General features: G+C 40.2%; 1 protein-coding gene across 4 annotated transcripts in view; it reads left to right on the top strand.

The window, feature by feature from the left end:
- Positions 1 to 26,510, top strand: part of rin2.S (Ras and Rab interactor 2 S homeolog) — a 100,305-nt gene that overhangs the window by 14,720 nt on the left and 59,075 nt on the right. For 3 of the 4 annotated variants that reach the window (XM_041564351.1, XM_018265106.2, XM_018265104.2), the window contains exon 2: positions 14,521 to 14,613. In XM_041564351.1, the coding sequence (XP_041420285.1) occupies positions 14,591 to 14,613 (23 nt within the window). In that variant the 5' untranslated portion in view covers positions 14,521 to 14,590. The remainder of the gene's footprint in view (positions 1 to 14,520; positions 14,614 to 26,510) is intronic. The other variant, XM_018265105.2, reaches the window with a different exon arrangement.

Raw genomic sequence — 26,510 nt, 5'->3', positions numbered from 1 at the left:
CCACCAATCGGATTAAAACCCAATATCGTCCACCTTAGGTTGGCATATAGGGGTAACAAGCGGAACTTACAGTTTATGATCACCTTAAGTCCTTGCCCCAGTTCCTATCTCTGTTGGAGGAAACCTATACAGAGAACATACAGATATTGCCCTGGCTGGAATCAAACCCAGGACCCATTAGTGCAAGGCTGTATTGTTGAACAACTGCATCATTAATTAACACCACCCTAGACCTATGATAACACATGAAAGTCACTGGGATAAATCCAAGAATTACTGGCATGAAAAGTGGTGTTAAATGCTGTGTGTAAAAAGTGGTGTCACTTAAAAGGAGCTTTTATACTTTTTTTTTTAATGCTAATACAATGTTTTTACACTCAGCTACATATTCAAGTCTTACAGGTAGGGTTGCCACCTTTTATAAAAAAATTTACCGGCTGCTGGGGGGGCGGGGCCTCAAATGGGCGGGGCGTGATGTCAAAAGGGGCGGGCGTGACGTCAAAAGGGGCGGGCCACACCACGGAGACCCGCGGACGCTAGAAGAGGCAAAAAAAAGGTAAATTGCAGGGGATTGGGGGCAGGCCGAGGGCTCCTTTTGATTGTATTACAAATTTACTGGCAGCTACATTATAAATATACATTATAAATTTGTTATACCAGCCCCGGCCTTGGCAGGTATTTTACCCGCTAGGCCTGTAAAATACCGGCCGGGTGGCAACCCTACTTACTGGTTTTAATATGACATATAATGGTGGTGTACTCTTAAAGGAAAACTATACCCCCTGAACAATATATTGCATGAAACAGCTCATATGTAAAACCCTGCTTCATGTAAATGAACCATTTTCATAATAATATACTTTTTTAGCAGTATGTGCCATTGGATAATCATAAATAGAAAATTGCCATTTTAAAAAATAAGCGCTGGGATCCTGGGATTCACAGTGCAGACAAACATACCATACATCCTGCAACCCTTGGTGCAGATTCAGGGCATTGGAGTTCATGTGCGCCATCTTCGAGCACTTCTATAATCTTCGGGTCTTCACTTTGGCAATTTCCGTGACATTCGGCGCATGCGTCGCGAGGAATCTTTCCTAAAATTGGGGGACACTGGATCAGCTATCACTACCACAAACTGTCAATACATTTGCTGACTCATCTTGGAGTGCTAATATCAGATTGAATTGAAATAGCATAATACAAGTCTATAATATATTACTTCCAGGCTAGAGGCAACTGTAATAATCTATTTAAAAAGCACAACTTCATGACTGTATATCTAATGAACCCTAATCCTGGTTTAGAATCCACAAACAGTTCCGGAATACTATTTAGCATTTCTAATGAAAGGGACACTTTGCAAACAGATTCTACTTATAGAATAAACATTTTACCAGTAGTTATTTTTCTTTTAAAATTATTAGAATGCTGTTTATTAGTGAATTAGCATGCAGGAAGTAATCTCAGTGCTTTTGTGTATGTTTCTGATAGTTGCATATCAACTAACAGAATTTTGGACAAGGAAGTGAAATCATTTGTGTGATGGCTGCAGTGTGTTCCTCACCATCCGTCCCTATAACATAGACAAACAAATTGAGTATTTTAGTTTTGGACAGTACGTGCTGTGACTAGTGGTTTTGTCACTTCCCCATATTTTTCCGGAGATTTTTCACCGTTTGCATTTTTCTTCTTTGTCTAGAGAGTAGGTGTTTTGGTGAAGTTGTTACTGTGAGGAATGTGTAAAGCTGGCCATAGACCCAAAAATTTGATCGTATGAATCCCTGTTTCATGTGATTTTCGGGCAGACATTTTTTGTGCCACGGTGATCGGTTGTTCAGATGATCGGACAGGCTAGAAAATTTCTAAAAATATCTCTGCATGTATTGCCGATCTGACGATATCAGTGGGAGACTGTCATTAGCTTTTGTCGGACATAACTTTCGTACGATTGCTGTCAGGGGCAGAACATTGACTGATCTGTTCTTTTACTACTTTATTTGATCGGAATGGTTAGTGGCAGGTCAGGAGGTGGCACCATATGATCGTTCGTCTGATATGAAGGTAAATTTGCACGTCTATGGCCAGCTTAAGAGTGAAGGGTGACTGGTGGACAGATCACAAAATAACTCCCGAACTCTGCCCACCCATACAAGGGGTAATAAGCTTCAGTCGCGTTCCTAGAGGGGGGTGGCCCTGGTGCGTGACGCGCAGCCGGGCCCCGCCCCCCTCCGTACGGCCGATTTTACTTGGGGTTTCAGTGGCTTGCGGCGCTGCCGGGGGGCCCTGAGGGGGTGCGGGCCCTGGCCTGCTCGCACCCCCTGCTCCCCCGGTAGTTCCGCCACTGATAAGCTTCCAACTCTGAGGATCCCAATGAACATATTTTTCTGTGGGTTACAGGGCTGCCCATCAGTGGTCTTTTAATAGAAAGCAGAGGACAGTATCTGCACATACAGTTAAAAAATTTACACAAAAGTCACACATTTTTCCTATTCACTTTCCTATACCAGTACTTCTTCCTCCATGTATACACCAGGAACTGTAATTGTCTCCACATCTGAATAGGAGACGGGAAGACTGGGATTAATTTAGATTCCATAGCTGTTTTATTTGGCTTACTACAGTACAAAAAGGGAAAAACTTGTACCATGGGATATTTTGGCTGAAGCGGCTGGATTGGCAGCTCTTGTGCATTTATTGATTATTCACTTGCTATGAAGCTTTGGATTTGCTCTTACATGTGCCTTGTTCTTCCATTAGTTTCATAAGAACTGACATTTGTTAAAGGACCAGTAACATCAAAAATGTTTAAAAGAAAAATCGTTAGTATACATCGAAAAAAACCCACCAAGACAAATAAAACTTTAAAACTGCAAAGCTGTTATTATGAAATAACTTACCGAAACTCTGCTTCCGCTCCTCTTCAGAAAAGGCGACACGGCGACGATCCATCGTGCAGCGCTCGATTTCTCCTCCCTGGCTATCTCCTATAAGGAAGGCAGGGAGGAGAAATTGAGCGCCGCATGATGGATCAACCAATCGCTTTCTGAAGAGGAGTTTCGGTAAGTTATTTCTTAATAATAAGACTTTGCGATTTTAAAGTTTAATTTGTCTTGGTGTTTTTTTTTTCAATGTATACTAACTAATTTTTTTAATTTTTTTTTAATGTTACTGGTCCTTTAAATCTGTAGGTTCATTTTATGCCTATTGGATACAACTGTCAGCTAAAAGTGGTGGGAAGTGTCACTGTGGTTCACTATAAGTGACTAACCAGTGTTCTATCAGAAAAAAAATCTTTGGTGGGGAGATAAAATTGGGCCAGGTGGGTGGAAAAAAGTGTGCCTTAAGGGTCAGTCCACACAAGGCGATTCGGGGAGATTTAGTGGCCAGGCGACTAATCGCCTCTTCTTTGGGGTCTAAACTAAACTCCCCGAACCGCTTCCTCTTGTCCTGCGCCGGCTGTAATGAGAAGTCGCCTGCGTTATGACACACGCGGCGCTTCGTTTTCCTTAGTCGCCAGAAGTTGCCTCGTGAGGAAACTTCGGGCAACTTTGGAAAACGCCGCGCCACGTGTGCTTTAGCGCAGGCGACTTGTCATTTATAACGAATGGGAAGACACGAGGAGGCAGTTCAGGGAGATTGTCGCCCAGAAGACGAGGCAAAGGTCTTTACAGAAGTAGATAGGACTGTGAAAATAACAAAAGCACAGCCCTACTGGCTTCTGTAAGATGTTTCTTGTAGTCATTCAATGAAGGGGCCAACCAGAGGCAGGCAGTAGTGAAAAAACTCTGGGCAATGAGCCTGGCAAATAGGGACTGGGGAGAACAGTTTAACATAACAGTGTAACATTGTATCCAGTTGATCAAAGGTCAACTAAAGATTTTGTCCACTTTGGCTTTTTCCTCAAACATTTCTAGATATTCATCAGTTTTTCTTCAATTATTATCGTTGGTGTTTTTTTTCTACAAAAGAAAATTGTGCAGTTAAACTTGTGGAGATCCCCTCAAACTCACTCAAGAGACTTTTCCAGTTATTTCATCATTGATGTTTGAGACCCCTGATACAGTCTAGGCAACTTCGGGCTACTACATTACATGTTTTTTTCCTTCTGGTGAGGTGCATTAATGTTGGTGGGAAGGAAGGTTTTGTCGCCTGTGCTGGAGGAGACTAATAGCGGGTGACACAACGTCACATGTGTCAGGGCCTTAAAGGAGAAGGAAAGTGTCTTTATACTTGGGGGTGCCAAAAGTTAGGCACCCCCAAGTGATTGTATTTACTTAACTGACATTCCGGGCCAGTGATCCTATCAGCAGGGTTATTCCAGCAAGTGTCTATTGATGAAAAAGCCGACTATTTTGTCCTACTGCGCATGCATCTGCCCTGGGAAATTTGAAAAGTGAAGAAGAGGATAGCTCTGTGGTACTCGCTGGCTGTCAGGTAAAGGTGGCCATACACGGGCCGATAAAAGCTGCCAACAGCTTATTGGCCCATGTATGGGGCCCCCCGACGGGCTTCACCGATCGGCCAGATCTCGATCGGATCGGACGAAAAATCCCATCGGATCGCGGCCGCATCTATTCGTTGATGCGGTCCCGCGATCCGACCGCCCATTGCTATTCGTTAGGATCCGATCATTGGGCCATAGGGCCCACGATCGGATCAGCCCGATATTGCCCACCTCAAGGTGGGCATATCGGGGAGAGATCCGCTCATTTGGCGACATCGCCAAATGAGCGGATCTCTCAGTGTATGGCCACCTTAAGTAAATACAACGATTTGGGGGTGCCTAACTTGGTGCCCCAAATGTAAATTACTTTCCTTCTCCTTTAAGGGCACCTTGCACAATTTGAGAATTATTTTGAGTTCAAGCTAAAAAATAATAAATCCCCGAGAATGAAAAATGTCAGAAAGCTACCGCAACATTTCTCGTGCACAGTATGTGCCATGGAAGGTTTTTAGAATTGAATACAGAGGAGAACCATAGAGAATAGCTTCAGGCTTGCATAGTTATTTAGTTACGGAGACTCTGGATTTGCTCCAACATTATTATCTCATGCCTTTCCCTATATCTAAATACAAGGCTATACGGCAGACTTCCCTTGCCTTGGGACTTTGTATCTGCTAGTGCTAGGAAATGTGCGACAAGCCCAGCAGCAATAGTATGTCTGGGCTATTGTCTGTAGTTTTTATGATGGATCAGTATCTGGTATTCTCCAAGAATAAAACACCTGTAGTGATACGCCATAAAATGTATGTAATATGTAATATATTGCTTCTGTCATTCCAGCATTTCCTGGAGGTATGTGTAATGTGAGAATAACCTTTGTTTTATAAATCTAGATATGGATTACATTTCACCATGACAACACTTTACACTTCCCTTTCACAAATACAGGTATGGGATTCGTTATCCGAAAACCCATTATTCAGAATGCTTAGATTTACAGTCCCATAGACTCAATATTATCCAAATTTTAAATAAAAATAAAACACTTCTTTGTACTTGATCCAAACTAAGATATAATTAATCCTTATTGGAAGCAAAACCAGCCTATTGGGTTTATTTAATGTTAACATGATTTTCTAGTGGACTTAAGGTATGAAGATCCGAATTACGGAACGATCTGTTATCCAGAAAACCCCAGGTCCTGAGCATTCTGGATAACATGTCCCATACCAGTATGCCCCCAGGAGCCTTTATTTAGCAGTGGATCACTGTAAGTGCCTGTTTTGTGAATCCAAAAATTTGTTAGTCTTTCGAAACTGTTGCTGGCATTCCAGAGGTTAATGAGAGAGTGCCTAGGCAATTGAATGTCTGTAGAATTAGATGACATTGTAATATCTGCTACCTAACCCAAAAACATGCAAAAATAGGTGTTTGGTTAATTGCTTTGTTAAATACATGTAATTTTCTGCCATCCCCAGTCATTTATTTAGGAGATGCCACCAGGTACATGCCGGCAGACCCTGCTATTTAGACATTGCTAATTATACCCTGTGGTAAAGTCACAGCGAGTATAAACAGCTATATATTATAACAATGGAATACACAGCACTGGCAACACTCTCGGCACATTTGTTCAATATATGACGGGTTGGCTTGAGTAGCCCAATATGTGTATTCACACTTGGGCCTTAACAATAACAGCTAAAATTCGGTGAATACAATGTAAGAAAACATAATTGCATTGGTAGCTTTTCTTTTATTCGAAAATACAGGTAATTGATAAAAACATATACTCCTTTTACAGTATATGCTTATTTTATTCTTGTTGCTTAACCCTTTAGTGACTAAGGCTGACATTATAGCTGAATGTCATGAAAAACTATCCTGTATCAGCAAATTCAGTGCCTGTGGGCTGTACTGTAAATATTATATTATACATATGATTATGCATACCTCCCAACTGTCCCTTTTTCAGAGCGACAGTCCCTCTTTTGACAGCTCAACCCGCAGTCCCTCATTTGTACTGGAAAGTGCCTCTTTTCTCTGCACTGAACAGCCAGAAAAAGAAACAAAGTTTCTCACTTACAGTAATTGGCTTTTAGCAGAGAGCCCAGAACATTTAACAAGTGCAAATAAGATACTTTGTAACAATTTTGAGACACAAAAACACAGTTTAGATAAGGAGAAATATTTTCAAACTTTAATAACCTGCCAAATTTTGTAAACCAGACATGTTAATTAGGGGGTGTGGCCACATAAAGGGGTGTGGTCAAAAAATTGCTGCGCTACGTGCGGAAAAAAAATGTTTTCCCTCTTTTTACTTCCAAAATGTTGGGAGGTATGGATTATGAACGATTTGCAGTTGGTCTTCATTTTTTTGTGTTTTCTAAATTATTTAGCTTTTTGGTCAGCAACTCTCCAGTTTGGAATTTCAGTAGGTATCTGGTTGCTAGGATCCAAATTACTCTAGCATCCAAGCAGTGGTTTGAATGACAGACCGCGATATGAATAGGAGAGGGCCTGAATAAAAAGATGACCAATAGAAAGTAACAGTGAAATTGTAGCCTCATAGAGCAACATTTTTTTGCTGATGGGGTCAGTGAATCCCATTTGAAAGGACATTTTTAATGCATTTTTTTAAAACATCAAAAAAACAATCTATGCAAAGGTATTATATTTCATTATATTAAATGAGACTAGGCAGCAGCTAACAGTGAACATCCATACTTCCAAACCTGACCCCCTTTCCTCAATATTAACCCACTGTCTGCTGACCTGCTGCCAGTGTCACTTCCCTGCACTTCCTCCACAGAGGACTCAGAACAGCATTATTTTGAGGGTTTACTTGTATATTTATGTAGATCTTTCTGATAAGTTTTTCTTCTCCTTTAAGCATGTGCAGTGCCAGCACCACCAGGAATAAGAACAATCACCAGCATTTCTAAGCTAATCGTATGAGAGCTTTAATTGCTTTATAAATACAAGGAAAATCAATTGCTTGCCTTGGCTATAACACTGAGAAACAACCCTGGTTATTTAGAAGGGCGCACTCTAGCGGTTTGCAGCTTGTTGCTAAAACTCTCCACCATCGCTTCAGCACTGGCTACCCGTCTCCATCTCATTAGAATCAATGGCTTGTTTACGTCAGGCCCAGCCAATGGTCCATTGATAAAAATGAACACTGAAGTGCATTGAAGTAATGTTTCAATACAAAAATACCCAATAAAAAACGTGAAAAGGCCGGGATATAAGCAAACATTTAGCTGGTGCCAGGAGTTAATAGGCGCAGCAGCTGAAATGTGGCTTTGTGTGAGAGCAGCTGTACCCACAAGAAAACCCTCCCGATTTGCTACTTCCGCACAGATTCTTGCACAGATTCATCCTTTTCTTTCTTTAGGGCCCGGAAGTGAAAAATATATCCCACCAAAAGTATCCACCCGGGATCCATCGTCATTCTGCTTTCTCAAGCCTTCAGAGTCATGGATTCCAGCAAGAAAATGTATATCTTATTATAGTAGATTATAAGAGAACGAAGAAAGACGTAGGCTAGAAATGCTGCACTTTAGGGGGTCAATGATGCTGCATCAAAAGTCATTATGCTTGTGACTCTCATAAATAATGCTTAGTGCTTCAATGGATGATGCACACTTCTAACAATTAAACGTCTGAACACTGAAGATTTTAAGAGCAACTCATCTAATTTATAGCAAAGTGCAAGCTCAGTTGTGTGCATTTTTATTAGGGATGCACCGAATCCAGGATTCGATTCGGTATTCGGCCAGGATTCGGCCTTTTTCAGCAGGATTCGGATTCGGCCGAATCCTTCTGCCCGGCCGAACCGAATCCGAATCCTAATTTGCATATGGAGGGAAATTGCGTGACTTTTTGTCAAAAAACAAGGAAGTAAACATTTTTTCCCCTTCCCACCCCTAATTTGCATATGCATATGCAAATTAGGGTTCGGTTCGGTATTCGGCCGAATCTTTCGCAAAGGATTCAGGGGTTCGGCCGAATACAAATTAAAGGATTCGGTGCATCCCTAATTTTTATGCACCTGCTGCAGTTATGTCAGACGCAACGCCATCTTGCGTTCGCTAATATGCTGGAATTATGGGGATAATTATTTTATCCACACTGCATTGTGGATAAAAAACATGGCAAAACTGGACTTTGGACACCGAAAAATGTGCTAATTGTTCAATGATAATGAGCTGACGGCCTTCAAACCCTGCAGTGTATGTATCAGTTTTCTCCTTCTAGGATCCCATAACATGAATGACTTTATGAGTTTGGTTTGCTCCTTTGTCATTTATTTTGCACACATCTAGATTGTTTGCTTTCCATCCTTTATTTTCTTTGCGTTATTGCATGCAGATGCTTTGCTGAATGCCAGCCAGAGTCAGCAAATATTTCTCAACTATAAAAGAAACATCTCTACTTCTCCCCACAAAACATAGGCTTATAAGCAGTGTCCAATCAGTGTTCTCCAATTCATTACATTTAGTCTGGCCCTTGCACATATTTAATTTAAGGCTTTAGTTCTACTTTAGCAATCTGTTTTTTGTTTTTTTTTAATTTTAAAATGCTAGCATTGATCTGTATGAAGCAGCTATGATTATTAGAACCGGTGCTTGTTCATTGCGTTGCCAGCTTGTGGTATAAATCTGCTGAAGTGTGAGTGTTAATAGTGGTGAAATAGGAAATGAGTCATTAACCGTGTGTTATAATAAGAAACATTACCCAGTCGGCTCTTTTTCCAAATAAATGTATATGATTGGGAAAAGAGCCACAGAATGTACAGAATCTTAGTGCTGTTGATTTATGTTGTGTAAGTTCTAGTGCTTTGTAGGTAGGTACTAGTTTATTTATTTTAGCTTATTGTCTTCCGTTCTGTTTCATACATTCAAAGAGACCCACTGCATTTTTGGCTGCTGTTATGGGTAGCTGTGACATTTCGGTTATTGTTTGCCTGTAGTTTCCATAATCATACCTTTGGCACTTTTTATAAAAGTATTTTATCTGTCATTTTCAGCGTGCTGCGTTTTCATCCGACAGTCGGCTAAAGTAGTTCTTACCTTTGATTTCTCCTTCGCTTCCTGTTATCTTTACAACATCCACCATGTTGCATGCGGTTTATCGCATGGCGACGTGTCAGCACCAGACGCATCATGGAGTTCCTCCCTTAGGTCCATTTGAATAGGGCAGGTGCATTAAAGTCGTATGGACGTCTTTATTAGAGATGTTGGTGTAAATGCTTAAAGTGGCCACTTTTTTATACAAATGTCCAAGGAACCTGAATTAAGACAAAACAGATCCTCTAATGCCCCAGACATGAGCCCACACTAAAACGAATGTTCCCTGCCCCTCAAATGTCTTGGGGAAAATGTTAACACAAAAAAGTTTAAAATGACTTTTGAAGGAAATCCTACTTAAAAAAAGGACAAGTCGCCTGCGTTTTTTTACAACTTCTATGAATTTCCGGCATACCGGATATAATGTCACTGACATAAGAATGAGAAAGATGTAGCTTCATTTTAGCATTGCCTGGTTTGGGGTGGCAAAGTCAACTCTGGTGAAATTCGCACTTTGCTGAATTTGCGGAGTAACGACCGTTCACCAGTACAAAAAGTCATCTGGCGATATAATGTGAACGATGTCCTTGTGGATGAGATTAATGGCGAATTGACGCTAGCTTTGGTCACTATGCCCTTTAGTGAATCTGCCCCCATGTCTCCACTGGGAAAGTGATTCATTTTATGATTGGTATGTGTTTACTATGAACAGACTGACCAATGTTCTGTGTTTGTGTCAGTTGAACATCTTGCAGATTTACCAGCATGCTCCAATTGCATTAGAAAATCCTCTTGGCTAATGAACTCACCAGCGCATGCGGCAATGTAGGTGTTGTCAGCGAATGGGCTGTGTTAAGACTGTGCTGTCTGACAATCCATGAATGACTGGATCTCACAGGAATGGGCACATTGTGTAACCAGTTAAGATGTTAAACATTTCACATCGTATCAGGATTGCTGATTGGACAGATAATTGAGATTTAAGGTGGCCATACACGCACCGATATTATCATGCAAAACAGATTTTCGTACAATATTTGGTATGTGTATGGTGGGAGACCGATATCAGCAGAAGACTTGGATATCGTTTGGCTCGACGATCGGCCCAAGTGAAGATTTTTGATTGGGTGCTTTTGAAGGCATCCAAACATCAGCCACTGTTAGTGCTGGATCATCAGATACAGATAATTGTATTGTTTCTACCTGTATATCTGACAATTCAGCTCTACATGTGTGTATTGAAACTAGGGTTGCAACCTTTTCCAGAGAAAAATACCGGCCTTCCTATATATTTATGTTTTTTCCCTATTAATAACATTGGGATCAACCATAATTTTTACCGGATAGGCCGGTAAATACCAGGCAGGTGGCAAACCTAATTAAAACAAACAATCTTTCTTGAAAAGATCTTTTCCAGAAAAGTTTGTAATTGTTACGTCAATGGGCACCTGTGGATAACACCTTTATAAAACAGTGTGGCCTAGCACATACCTATGGGGTATTGTTTAGACAGAGGTCAATTTCTGTTTTTGCCGTTTTTGGTCCTTTGTGCTCTCATGTAATAGCAAGTTAAACAGTGCAAGAAATATCTTAATTGAATTGAATTGATAACCTCAGCTGCTTGAAGTTCCCAGTATCAAAAACTGGATGAAGATAGTGCTTGAAATCTGCACATCTTGCAGAAATAAAAACACACATTTTCTGGCCCATTGCATAACATATGACTTAACTGTACTTAACTACTTTGGCTGCATTTGCAAGTGAGTCTCTACACAGAGCCAACATATCTAATCTCATTGCTGGAGAGTGATTAAATATTTTAGGAGTTCGGGGAGTGCTTGGCAGTAGGTAATTTAAGTGTGTGCATCTGTGTGGGGTGTGTGTGTGTGTGTGTGTGTGTTTGCCAGATCCAGGTTGAGGATATTCCTCAGCACATGTTGTGGCTTTTGAAATCAGATATTCGTAAATGGAATAAATTCTTGCTAGAGGTAATTCTACAGATACACACAAAAAAGAAATTCTAACAGATTAAAATCACACCTGTAGCTAGTGATACCGTTTATATACTAGGGATGCACCAAATCCAGGATTCGGTTCAGGATTCGGCCTTTTTCAGCAGGATTGGATTCGGCCGAATCGTTCTGCCCGGCCGAACCGAATCCTAATTTGCATCTGCAAATTTGCATATGCAAATTAGGGACTGGAGGGGGAAACGCGTGACATTTTGTCAGAAAACACGGAAGTAAAAAAAATTTCCAACTCCTAATTTGCATATGCAAATTAGGGTTTGGATTCGGTTTGGTATTCGGCCGAATCCATAATAGTGGATTCGGGGCATCCCTATTACATACAAGTGGAATCTTTGCCTCCCAACAATATATAAGCTCCCCATGGACTTTTGAAAATCATTCTTTCTGCACCCACATAGAGAATGTATTCACATAAGCCGCTCCAAGTTCACCACCCCCCGTCTCTTTGGAAGGTGGCTGCATGATGCTCAGCGGTTCTTAAAGGGGTGGTTCACCTTTAAGTTAACTCTTAATATTTTGTAGCATGGCCAATTCAAAGCAACATGTCAATTGGTCTTCATTATTTATTTTTTATATTTGTTTAAATATTTGCCCTTTTCTTCTGATTCTTTTTCTTTGAAATGAGGGCGACTGACCCCATTTAAAAAACAAATGCTTGACAAGACTACAAATTTATTGTTATTGCTACTTTTTATTACTCATCTTTCTATTTGGGCCCTCTCCTATTCATATTCCAGTCTCTTATTCAAATCAGTGCATGGTTGCTAGGGTAATTTGGACCCTAGCAACCAGATTTCTGAAATTGTAAACTGGAGAGTTGCTGAATAAAAAACAAAATAACTCAAAACCGCAAATAGTAAAAAAACTAAAACCAATTGCAAATTGCCTCAAATTATCACTTTCTACATCATACTGAAAGTTAACACAAAGGTAAACAACCCTTTTAACTCACATACTGTGTCATAGAAAATAATGGACAGCACCACGATTCTTCAATAAAAAAATCAATCATTATTTACCCTGATTTAAAAGGTGAACAAGGAGAAGGCCTGTTGATGGATGGGAGGGGGTGTTTTTTCCACTTCAGTTCTTAAGGGGATACTGTCAGGGGTAAAAACATTTTTTTCAAAATGTGTCAGTTAATAGTGCTACTCCAGCAGAATTCTGCGCTGAAATCTGTTTCTCAAAAGAGCAAACAGATTTTTTAATTTATTTAATTTTGAAATATGACATGGAGCTAGACATAGGGGTATATTTATCAAAGAGTAAAGTTAATAGTGAAGTTCCGCCACTAGAGTGAAATTCCGCCACTCTCCATTCATTTCTATGGGATTTTTATAGGCGTATTTATCAAAGGGTGAACTTTCACTTTCCATTGATAAATGCGCCTTTCAAAATCCCATAGAAATGAATTGAGAGCTGCGGAATTTCACTCTAGTGGCGGAACTTCACTCTTTGATAAATTCACCCCATAGTGTCAATTTCCCAGCTGCTCCCAGTCATGTGACTTGTGCTCTGATAAACTTCAGTCACTATTTACTGCTTGTTTGGAAAACCGGCCAGGAAGTATAGACCCGGGCAGCCCCTCAAAATACCGGGCTGTCCGGGTCAAAACCGGACAGGTAGCAACCCTAATCACCCCCTCCCTTTCCCCCTAAGCAGCCTAACAACAGAACAATGGGAAGGTAACCAGAAAGCAGCTCCCTAACACAAGATAACAGCTGCCTGGTGGATCTAAGAACAACATTCAATGGTAAAACCCAGGTCCCACTGCAACACATTCAGTAGGATAAACAACAGCCTGCCAGAAAGCAGTTCTATCCTAAAGTGCTGGTTCTTTCTGAAAGCACATGACCAGGCAAAATGACCTGAGATGGCTGCCTACACACCAATATTACAGCTAAAAAAAATAATACACTTGCTGGTTCAGGAAAGACATTTTACATGGTAGAGTTCATTATTTGCAATGTAAACAGTGCAGTGTAAACAGAGAAATAAAAACTACATCATAAAAATCATGACAGAATCCCTTTAAAGGAGAAGGAAAGGTTACAACTAAGTAAGCCTTATCAGAAAGGGCCACCTTAATATACCAGTAAACCCTCAAAGTAATGTTGCTCTGAGTCCTCTGTCAAAAGAAACACAGCATTTCTTTCCTTCTATTGTGTACTCATGGGCTTCTGTATTAGACTTCCTGCCTTCAGCTTAAAACTCCTTGCCCCGGGCGTGAGCATGCTCAGTTTGATCCTCTTCCCCCCCCCTTCTTTGCTGTAATCTGAGCTCAGAGCTATAAGTGAACAGGGAGAGACTCAGGCAGGAAGTGATGTCACACAAAGCTAATACCGCAGCTGCTATCCTAAACAAACAGAGAGCTTTTTAATCAGGTATGGTAAACATTCTACAGAATAAATATAGCATTCTAGCACTATTGCAGCTAATCTGTTGGCAATAAAAAGCCTCCCTAGCTTTCCTTCTCCTTTAAAAAGCATGTTAATTATATTTTAATTTAACATCATGAATATATATAATTGGCTATACTGTATCTTCGTTGCTGCCTTTCAAACATTTCACCAGCACTCAGTGAGTTACTTTACTGTATGCTTCTAGAGCCACCCACTGCTTGGATAGGCTGTGACCAGTTGCATGTTGGACTGAATCTGAGCAGTTCAGAGGAAAACTACACTTGACTAAATTAACAAACATCCCACACTGCCCTCTGCTATAACTGGCTAATTAGCATTAAATAAGAAGACAGAGAGACGGAGATAAGATGCTGATGTACTACTGTACTTTACTAGCAGGGGAGGCGTATGGGAAATGAGACGCAGAGAGAGAGGTTCTTGGAGGAGCTGAATAGCCGGGCACTGTTGACGGAAAAGATCTTGGCAGTGTGCGTGTTGTGACTGTTTTTGTGGTTTCCAGAGGAATTTCCTATCGACTGGACTAACCATTAAAATGTCTTTACTCTCAGAAGTGCTGGGAAAGCAGAGGAAAGGTCCTGCAGAAGACAGTGCAGATGGCTGTGGAAGTGTCGCTTTTGGATGGCCGTGGAAATTACTTTAAGGTAAGGAGACGGCATATGTTTCTTGACTATGATGATTTTCATTCATCCAGGTCATGGTATATCTAGTATAAGTAATTCTAAAACAACTTGCTGTGTAATCATTGAAGACATGAATCATCCGAGCAGCTTCTTGAACTGAAGTTGAACTGAAGAAGCTGCTCGGATGAGTAGTAAAACGTCTTCAATTATTACACAGTTTTACTTGACTTATGTTTCTTGTTTTTCCGACCATCTAGCAGGATAACAGACCTGTCCTGACCCTGCTGTTAGAATATATGCAGATAATAAGAGCAGAAGACCCCAGTTTCAGATACTCCTTTATCTTTTGTTTAGCTGAGGTTAAGCTCTACGAGTTTAGCAGCTGCCAAGAACTACAACTCCCAGCATACTCGTGAACCAGCCAACAGCTAAGAGCTGGGAAATTGGTCAGTTATAAATTCCTGACAATGTCCAAAGGCCAGAATGACTGCCTCTTTAAAGAGGAGAAACAGAACATCTGGTCAGGATGAAACTGGTTATTGCTATGGAGATATGACATAAAACAAATGGAAATTGGGATGATGAATACTCTCAAGTTCAGCAAGTCTTTATTTATATATCCGATGCAGTTGTTAAGCAATTTCTTATAAAATCTTAAAAATGGTTCCCTATTTGTTGCAATTTATGTTGAAGTGCCACTTACGTACCAACATAGGGTCATATTTGTGAGAATTTGAGAATTCCTTTATACTCTTATCTATATACTTGGAACCTGTGATTAAGTGCCTTATTTATCAAAATAATTTTTTTTCGGATTATTTAAAATAAAAAAGTCCAAAACTATAATCCATGATTGGAATGTATTTATTAAAAAAGACAGATTTTTTTGAGATCGGGTAAAAACATAGTACTATCAGGTGATATTTCCGAATTGTTAGTTTTTTTCATGTTTTTTTTCCCAAATCTCTCAATTCTTTTGAGCTTTTTTACAAAAAGTCTGAATATTTTTGATTTTTGCCCAGAAAGCCCGAAATAGTTGGATTATCGGGCTAATTTCAGCTCAGACCACAGAAACTTCCAAGTAGGATAGGGACCGTTCCCATTGAAAAGGGCCTCATGGGCCCCCCGCCGGCCCAGACCTGCTCCCCTGATTAACATTGCGCTATTTGCGGTGTGATGCTGATCGTGTATGTGTGCAGCGCAATGCTGTTCGTGCATGCGTGCGAAGCAGCACTATTCGAGCATGTGCGTTGGCCATAGTTTAAAATTCGGGAGTGGGCTCCCATTGACTGCCAGGTGGGCTCGTTGGGTTGCAGTCCCCCCAATGCTCCAGTCCGACCCTGTATGCAACCTTGGCAGGTGTGAGATGGATTATTCTCAGATTCAGACTTTTTTCATCCTTGGGGTATAATAAATATTGAAAAATTCTCATTTTTTTTTCGCCACAAAAAAATTGTATTTTATAGTTATAGTTTTTTAGATGCCGACTTTAATAAATAACCCCATAAATATCTGGTACATCAATATTGTAACGGGCAGGAGACCCTGACCTAAGGTTAGACCTCCAATAGGGCTTAAATTGAAACCATCAGACCACCACTGCTTTAGAGCCAACATGACTTCAACGTTTTTGTTTTTTTTGGGACTAATGTTGGGACTGATGAGTCTTGGTTGTATGGTCACAGCCAGTGCCGGGCCACGCTGGGCAGGCGCCCTAGGCAGACCCGGCAGTCACGGCGCCTGTGCGCATGCGCCAATATGCGCTCGCGTGCATGCACGAATTCCTGCCCGCGCGCATGCGCAGAAGCGCCGAGAAGCGCGAAGAGAAAAGAAGGGAACTGGACTTGGGGTAGCAGACAGGTACGTGCCTGGCGCCCTCCCAACTTTGCACGTGCCTACTCTGCCTACCCCTAGTTCCGGCCCTGGTCACAGCCTTCCTCATCATAGCACCCTGCTGACATCCCTTGGGTGATTAAAGCAGTGTGACGGCTCATAATGAGTTCTAGTTTGGGCAATATTTGTGGAGAATGCCTGTTTGCTCTTCTATACAATGAAACCTCAATTTTATATACCTTGATTTTGAAGTTTTTCTCCATTTTACCCTGTTTTCCCATGGCCCCATCAATATATTATGCATTTAAATTATTTTCCTTAATTTTACACCATTTTTCTGGTCCCCTGGAAAATCTAAAATGGTGGTTCTGCTGTACAATTTTTGAACTGTTGTTAAATGACAGACACACTATTATTTTTTCAATATCTGTAACTATAACCTTGTCACTTGGTAAAGTGTTCCCTGAGCAAAGGTTGTATTTTCAAGGGGACTTGAACTGAAGAAAGTGTAATGTAGTAAAAGTAAATGTAGGGACTGACCAGTTACAATACAGTGAAGTTTTAGGGCTAGGGCACATAGGAAGTTTTCTATGGTAGTGAAAAGCCCCATGGAAGTAAAAGTAAACATTTGATTGGCTGCTATGGTTACAGAGGAAGCACAAATGTTGACTTTGCTTTTGTAAGACCCTCTTAATATCTATATATCCTGCAGATAGAGCTCAGAATTATTTTGGTCACCAGCAAAAGGATTTTTAGTCTGTCTCTGAACCTGAACAGTGGTTTATTTAGCACCTGCTATTTTTGTTAGTTGCTTGTATAATTTTCCCATTGCTTGTCCAACCCAAGCCTGGCTATGAAGAAGCTTTTCATTTGGCTGCCAAGTTGAGCTGAGCAGAACCACATGTGGATATATAACTGTTCTGAGCTGAGCTTTTTATGAGCCTCCTTCCTTGTGAAATGCTTTCAATAATATATGATGATTGAACTTAGAATATCTTGGCAGTTTAACATATTCTTATATAATTCATGCTTTGCTGAACCTACAATTCATTCCATTCTGTTTATGAAAGAGCTCATATATCTGCCCCAGTAAAAATCAGAAAGCAATGGGTTCATCTCAACTCAGGTCCCACACTTCAATAAACTAACATGTGTGGGATAAGTCACAGAGCAAATCCTTTGGCTGCTTCTCAAAGCTGATAATCTTCATAACAAAAATAGTACAAATTTCTGAATAGAGATTTGCTGGAGTGATTGACACAGGACTGGAATCATTAGGGGTCATACATTCCTTAACGGGATAGTGCTGATCCAGCAGAATTCTGCACTGAAATCAGTTTCTCAAAAGAACAAACAGATTTTTTTATATTTCATTTTGAAATCTGACATGGGGCTAGACATATTGTCAGTTTCCCAGCTGCCCCCAGTCATGTGACTTGTGCTCTGATAAACTTCAATTACTCTTTACTGCTGTACTTCAAGTTGGAGTGATATCACCCCCCCTCCCTCCATCCCCCCAGCAGCCTAACAACAGAACAATGGGTAGGTAACCAGATAACAGCTCTCTAATACAAGATAACAGCTGCCTGATGGATCTAAAGGTGGCCATACACGGAGAGATCCGCTCATTTGGCGATGTCGCCAAACGAGCGGATATCTCCCCGATATGCCCACCTTGAGGTGGGCAATATCGGGCTGATCCAATCGTGGGCCCTAGGGCCCAACGATCAGATCCTAATGGTGGCTTTATGGGCGGTCGGATCGATGCGGCCGCGATCCGACGGGATTTTTAGTCCCATCCGATTGGGGAAGCCCGTCGGGGGGGCCCATACATGGGTCAATAAGCTGCCGACTCGGTCTGTCGGCAGCTTTTATCGGCCCGTGTATGGCCACCTTAAGAACAGCACTCAATAGTAAAATCAAGGTCCCACTGCGACACATTCAGCTTCATTGAGTAGGAGAAACAACAGCCTGCCAGAAAGCAGTTCCATCCTAAAGTGTTGGCTCTTTCTGAAAGCACATGACCAGGCAAAATGACCTGAGATGGTGCCTACACACCAATATTACAACTAAAAAAATACACTTGTTGGTTCAGGAATGAAATATTATATGGTAGAGTGAATTATTTGCAGTCTAATTTAGAAACTACAAAAACTACATCATAAAAATCATGACAGAATCCCTTTAAGGGGACATGGCTCAGCATGTTCATAGAGGCACCTAGAGTGTGGGCTTAATGGAAAACAGCCCAATGTATAATGGGAATTTAAGGAAGAGCCTTTAAAGGTGTGATGGGTCTTCATGGATGAGCCTTTCCTTTTGTGATGGGGCTTTATGGAAGAGCATTTAGTGTCTCTAAGAGCCTTTTAATGTATGATGGACTTTTTACAACAGTTCTACAAGTCATGGAATTTTATGACTGCAGATATATTGGTATTACTTAAAGTTGCTGGACATCTGGATACCACATGATCTGCTTTGATGTGGATGAAGAGTGCATTGGGCAATGGGACTCAAGTCATGGGCTTGTGTGGTACAGAATCAAGTTGTGCTTCCCACATACTGTAGTTACTAAAAATTTTTTTTTACGAAGTAGACATACTCTAGCGATACTTTGCACCCTTAGGCCAGGTGAAGTTGCGCTCTGATGAAGGGACGTAACTACGCTAATTCACTAGGTTGCAGATTTTACTGAACGTTACCTCTTGCACCAGGCTTTACTTCGCCAGCTCAGACCAGGCGAAGTGCAATAGAGTAGATAGGAGTTTGTCAAAAAAAAGTTGAAAAGTCCCAAAAAACGCTGGACTCTTTTACTTTTTTAAAGGTGATAGGCTGAAAAAGATCGTACATTTTTTTGGGGGTACCCTCCTTCCCCCCTATATGTCCTTACATATGGCACATAAACTATACAATGGGCACATGTATAAGGCAAAACAACAACTCTATTTTATTTTATGAAGGTTTCCCAGGCTTGTGTAGTGTAATGTATTTGCTGCTACATACAGTATATGTCCATTGTACTTTAACTTGGCGCCGTATGCAAATTAGGCATCGCTAGTGTAACTTCGATTTTCTTGATGAACTTTGCTACCTTTCGCCTCCCTGGGCGCAACTTCAGATTTTAGTGAATTTGAGCAGCCCTGGTGAAACTACGACTGGCGAAGCCATCGCTAGCGCAATTTTAGCCAATAGTGAATTTGCCACAAGGTCTTTCTCTGAAAGTGTATTTCACCCATTCTGGAAATTCTTAATACCCCTCTGTGGTGCAGTCCTTTTCATAAATGGAAACCACCTGACTGGTTTGGACTGGTCAACCAGCAAAAATTCTAATAGGCCCCATTGCCCTCAGCACCAAACACGTTTATCTTCTACAGAGGAGAAATTGCCCTTTGTAAGAGTTTCAGCTTTCAAGTAGAAAGAGGCAGAATGAGACAAGCAGTATAGGCACATTAAGAGAGAATAAAAGCTGGTGATAATCTACTTGTGCAAGTGTGGGTGAGTTAGTGTTTATAGTCCATCCACTGTCTGCATTAATCGTAATGTCATGTTTTGGGTTATTGTGCTTATAATCCATTTCTGCAGTGATCTTACTGGCATAACTTGGGTTAATGTTCTCATTATCCAATTTCTACAGTGGGCTTTACTGCATGTCTGGAGTTAATGTTCTCAATTACCATTTTCTGCACCAGTTTTGCTGGTATGTTTGAGATTAATGGAGTGCTCATAATCAGTTTTCTGATTTGGCCTTACTGACATGCCTGGGGTTAACATGTTTGTCTATTTTAGCAGTGATTTAATGGCAGCTTCACTTTTACCTTAGGCCCCATATTTTGTCCAGACAGCCCTTTTCATTCATGTATATGCCGGAGGTGGGGGAACAGGGGGTGCAGTGCTGCATGTTTGGTTGGTGAAGTTCTTTTGTGTACCCCAGATACACCAGTCCAACACTGCATGCCAGCAAACAACCCTATTTGCATTGCAAAATGATATATTGATATATTATAGATTATAGAAAGGTTGGCCTATTTATTATTCTCATGTTGAAAAAAGGTATATACTGGTGTATACTGCAGTTCCAGACTTACCCCGTGATGAGATGAGACAAAAGTGCTCTATAAACAGCCCTGCTTCTATTTGTATATGCATGAGATAAACAACGTTTCTAGTCTTGTTGTGTTGTTGTGTCTTGGCAAATAATTCAGAATAGCTAAACGTTTATATTTAGTAGTCTTTTCTCTAACATGATTACAGATTTGTTCAAAAAGCATTTGTTATATAAAAAGAAACCTCAAAGGGCCAGGCCTTGCTCAAATACTCTAATGAGCCCAGATGAAAGCAATTTAAAGGAAAACTATAACCCCAAAATGAATAATTGAGCAACAGTTTATATCAAATTAAGGGGCAGATTTACTAAGGTTCGAGTGAATTTTCAAAGTACAAAAAGTTTCGAAGTAATTTTTTGAATACTTCGACCATCGAATAGGATACTACGACTTCGAATTTACTTTGATTCGAAGTAAATATCGTTCGACTATTCGACCATTCAATAATCGAAGTACTGTCTCTTTAAAAAAACTTTGACTTCAATACTTCGCCAACTTAAACCTGCCGAAGTGCTATGTTAGCCTATGGGGACCTTCCAGAGCAATTTTCTAAGTTTTTTATATTCAAATGAAAATCGTACAATCCTAAGATAAAATCGTTCAAATCGTACTATTCGAAGTACGATCGGAGTACAATCGTACGATTCAAAGTACGATCGGAATACAATGATGAATAAAATCCTCCGACTTCGAATACGAATGTCAAACTTTGAAGTATTTTCCACTTCGAAATTCGACCCTTGATAAATCTGCCCCTAAGTGTTATATTAAAGAATCTTATCAAACTGGTATATATATTTAAGTAAATATTGTCCTTTTACATTTCTTGCCTTGAAACACCATTTCATGACGGTCTGTGTGTTGCCTCAGAGATCAACTAACCAGAAATACTGCAGCTCTTACTGTAACAGGAAGAAGTGTAGAAGCAATAGACAGAACTCTGTCTGTTAATTGGCTCATATGACCTAACATGTATTGTTTGTTTGGCATGTTTGTGTGCACCGTGAATCATACGAACCCAAGGGGGCGGCCCTTATTTTTTAAAATGGCACATACACATACATGGTTTATTTACATAAAAAGCAGGGTTTTACATATAAACTGTTTTATGCAATATCTTTTTATAGAGACCTACATTGTTTGAGGGGTATAGTTTTCCTTTAAAGGAGAAATAAAGTCAAAATCGCTTTCTATCCTCGCCAGCTCAGAGTACAGTGTTCTGCTGGAAAACGTAAAGATGCACAACAACTCAGTATAGAGGGTAAATGATTTTAGGCAGGGGGTACCATAACAAATTGGCACATCCCCAGTGGTTTGCCCAAAATCTACATTTTTGTTTGATTGAGAGATTTTTAAATTATTTGCCAAGAAAAACTTATTTTGTTTTCTATAGAAAGTTACTGCTTACTTCTAGCTACAATTGCTGCTAAATAACTGTGCGACCAAAGGCAGATCATCTGACAACAGTGGCTATTTGCCAGGTGTAATTCACTATTCAGTTTTATTAACAGGGTTTTCATTTTTCACATATTTATGTTTCAGTTAACAGTTGTTTGTTGGTTAACATTAGCTAAATTGATGTAGTGTGTGTGAGTATTTTAATAATATTCGTTTGTGTTTTGTATATTTGAAATATTTGTTTTTGGCCTAAGGATTTTCCACTGGTATTCATCGAGATCATATGTGCATGGCTAATTGCGTGCGTGAAAATTCAAGACTTGCTACCCAAAAACCTCAACACCAAAGTACTTTTCAGATTTGTTTGTTGGAGAAGCTGCATAAATATTTTGTTTCTTGAGTCTGCTTGGTTGGACCACTTCCAATTTATATGTCTCTTGAAAGTATTGTAAAAATGATGAATCTTTAAAATTGTGCCTCTTACAAAAATTCTACTCTGTAGCGTGTAGCCTGCATTGAAGAATATAGATAAAACATCTGTCAGTTGCACACCTGTTATCCCCAAAAAATCTTTGGAATGGCAATGTTATTTTTCGACCATAATGCTGATAATGGTAATAAAGCAATTCAGTTTTCAGTGATTCCCAGTGCATGATACTTGAATAGCGGTACTGAAATGGTTATTTCTTAGTGTTCTTTGCAAGATATTTTAGCTAAATTACAGAAAAAACATTTATCTGGAAAACCTGGCCTCAAGCATTCAGAGTAATATTAATATTAAATACCTCCCGAGTCCCAACTGTCCCGTTAGTCCTGACTTTGACAGCTCAACCTGCAGTCCCGGATTGTTACCGAAATGTGCCGATTTGCTCTTTGATCTCCTGCTGTGAACAGCCAGAAAAAGATACAAAGTTTCTAGAACTCAATTGGCTTTTAGCAGCGAGCCCAGAATGGCAGGTGCCATTTGTAACAAGCAAATAAGCAAATAAACTAGCAGGTATCTTGGGAAAACTGTGACTCATACTTTAAAGGGCAATTCACCTTCATTAGCAAAACTGTAATAACACATAAAACCTGACCCCAAAACCTTCAGAAATATGTTTCCATAACCTGCCAAATTGCATAAAAAAGGATGTGGTCTTTAGGGGGTGTGGCCAAATGTTTTTGTCCCTCTTTCTGTTTTCCAAATGTATTAATTGAATGTAGCAAATTGTAACAGTTCAGAATGCTCCTGGATCACTTAATTGCAAGACTGAAACACTAGAGATAGGAACTAGGGATGCACCGAATCCACTATTTGGGATTCCTTGAATCCTTGGTGAAAGATTCGGCCGAACACTGAACCGAATCCTAATTATAATTTGCATATGCAAATTAGGGTCAGGAAAGGAAAAAGTGGAAAAAAATCTTCTTCGCGTGATTACTACCCGCCCCTAATTTACATATGCAAATTAGGATTCGGGTTCGGCCAGGCAGCAGGATTTGGCTGAATCCGAATCCTGCTGAAAAAGGCTGAATCATGGCCGGAATCCCAAACCAAATCCTGGATTCGGTGCATCCCTAATAGGAACTTTAAACTTTAAACTTAAATGTGTTCAACTTTAAACTTAAATGTAATAGCAAAAAACAAAAGATAGAAAGCTATTGAAAAAAAGTCTGTTTTATGATGAACAATCTGAAAACCACTGAATTGAAAAAAGTGTTTGGGAGGTGAACATCCCCTTTAAATTGTTTTTGATCTAATATTGATTTATGGGTCATCAGGGTAGGGCAAACTTTATTTGCAGTGTTGCTTGTCAGCAGCGGGGAAAATACAAAACAGGTGGGTAAGGATAAAGCTTGAATGAAAGGGGCATTGGTCAATACACAAGGACAGCAGTAAGAGGGCCACAAGTTGTAGTGATGAATGTATGACACACATAAACGCTGATGGTAATACATTGAAAAATGTACCCACTATTGTGAAATATATTGTAAAATATAGTGAAATATATTGTAAAATATATGGATATTAGAAGTCACCAAGGAGTTTCATGATCGTATAAAAGCATGAGGCTGAAGTCATGAAAATTCTCAAGTGCTTAGGGGCAAATTCACTAAAGGACGAAGCGTTAATTCGCTAGCGTAGCACATTTTTGTTAATTTGCCGATTCGGACACTGGCATAAATTTGCTAGTGTTACTTCGCACCCTTACGCCTGGCGAATTTGTGCAATGGACGTAACTATGCAAATTCACTGACGCGCGCATTTTTCTGAACGCTACCTTTTACGCTAGACTTCCTTCGCCACCTCAGACCAGGTGAAGTGCAATAGAGTAGATAGGGATTGCTTCAAAAAAAGTTTAAATTTTTTCAAAGTCCCAAAAAACGCTGGCGTTTTTTCTTTTTTTATGGGTGATAGGCTGAAAAAGATCTAATTTTTTTTCGGGGCTCTCCTCCTTCCCCCCTACATTTCCTAACTCATGGCACCTTAACTATACAGTGGGCACATGTGTAGGGCAAAATAAAAATTTTATTTGATGTTTTGAAGGTTTCCCAGGCTTGTGTAGTGATGCTACGTACACTTCCATTGTAAATTCAATTTGGCGCCGTATGCAAATTAAGCATCGCTAGCGTAACTTCGCTTTGCCTGGCTAGTGCAACTTCGCAACCTTTCGTTTCCCCTGAGCGCAACTCAGTGAATTTGCGTAGCACTGGCGAAAGTTCTTTTGGCGAAGTGCGGCGAAACGGATGCTGGCGCAACTACGAATCTTAGTGAATTGGCCCCTTAGTGTCTAAACACAGAACGTCTGCCTGGGGACTGGCTTGTTGTGCACCTCATGCTTGCTAAAGAAATTTGTTGTGAGACATAGAACTTGAGTGTCTGAATGGCGTATTGCGGTCTTTATATTTGTCACAGCAGATAATTGTATATCAGAATAGTTGCATGGATTGTTGTTGGTGCTTTGGCAGTATCAGTTCCATTTCCCTTGTTTGTGAGTGGGTGAAGTATCCTGAGGTGAGCGGTTTTAGTGTGCTCCTTGGCCAGTGTTCAGAGCAGAAAGCCCCATTTAGTTTCCATCTTAATACACCTCTGCTAGTACAGGGAACTGAAATCATACACGTTTCATATGTACAGTATGTGGTGTAATATATCAGAAGCTGTGAGTGCCACTTTGTGTAGGTTGGACATGGTTTGTAGTGAAGAGGTGCTCTTAGAGCAGGAGCCGCAGAACAAGACGTCACGTCTAAAACAATGAAAGTCCCAAATGTCTCTGTCTCTCAGACAAACAGTTACAGATAAACCGCTCAATTAGGGCCTCACGATGTCCAAAACATTGTCCTAAACAGAAATGTGATATATAAACTGTATGGGGACTGTCGGGCTTTGTTATGCCATACTTTATGTGAAAATACCGTAGGTTGTATTTCTTAATCCTCTTTTGTCTGGGGAAATGGGAAATCTTACATGGACCCAATGTCTGCAGGAAATTTCCAGGGGGTGGCAGTTATCAATTAAAGACAGTTTATCTTCCTAGACATAAGATGGCCACACTTAGGTTGAATACAGAAGCAGAATACAAAGTTCTGTAAAAATCATCAGATAAGTCCAAGTTTAAAATGTATAAAATAGGGGGGGGGGTATATGATTTCATAATACATGCAGTAGTTTGCCCCACACATAAAACATTAGGTGTAATACATAATCATACATTTATTAAAAATCAGCAAAATTAACCATACCAAGGATAGAGGTACCTTGTGCTCCTGGTGGCATTTCTACTGATATAGGGGCATAGTTCTTATCATCCCTTTTGCTCTGGTGGTGTCGGCGTTTAGAATGAAATTGCCTTCTAGAAATCGCTTTCTTGTCATTTTTTCATGTCCCTGAAATGTAGACTGACAGCTCTGCACTGAGACATTTGTATGTGGGATAATAAAATATTAAGGAGGCTGCTAACTAAAGTTGAAAGTAAACTGCCGTTCATGTATGTTTACTAAGAGAAAAAAATGGATAAACGCCCTTGCCCTACTTATGAAAGTGGAGTGAGGTTACTTTTGCATACCAGGAGAAAAACACCAATAAGACTGGTTGAAAATGAACCTAGATAAGTGCTGAAAAAATGTCACGTGTAAAGAGTTGGAAGTGACCTCATGACAGAACTGGAGAGATTTTGATATACGCAACAAAACTATTTTTTTTTTTGCCCCTTGACCCCATTTTATTTTCAAAAATAAAGGGATCTAAAACATTTTTTAAAAAAAAACAAAAACCCTAAGCCTACAGATTTGAAAAGAAGGCGATCATTTAAAACATGGAGAGCTCCCCTTGTTATGCTTTTTCAAAGCACAACTGGGGTGGCAAGACCCCCCTCTTGCTTATATAAACAAAGAGGCATTTCATTGTGTTTGGCTACAAGTCCATTTGAATTCAGTCATTTACATGGGGGATTCCCCTCAGTGAAAGCCCTAAGAAGGCAGAACAGCGCACAGTCTAGTACACATACCCCTAAGGCATTTCCCACACTGCAGAGAAGCAAGATCCAAGTCAGCTGGATACAACGTGAATCAGGATCCTCTTTGTAAACGATCGCTGCCTCCATT

Source organism: Xenopus laevis, chromosome 5S (genome assembly GCF_017654675.1).
Source record: "Xenopus laevis strain J_2021 chromosome 5S, Xenopus_laevis_v10.1, whole genome shotgun sequence".
Classification (NCBI taxonomy): Eukaryota; Metazoa; Chordata; class Amphibia; order Anura; family Pipidae; genus Xenopus; species Xenopus laevis.
This window is presented reverse-complemented; position numbering and strand designations above follow the sequence as displayed.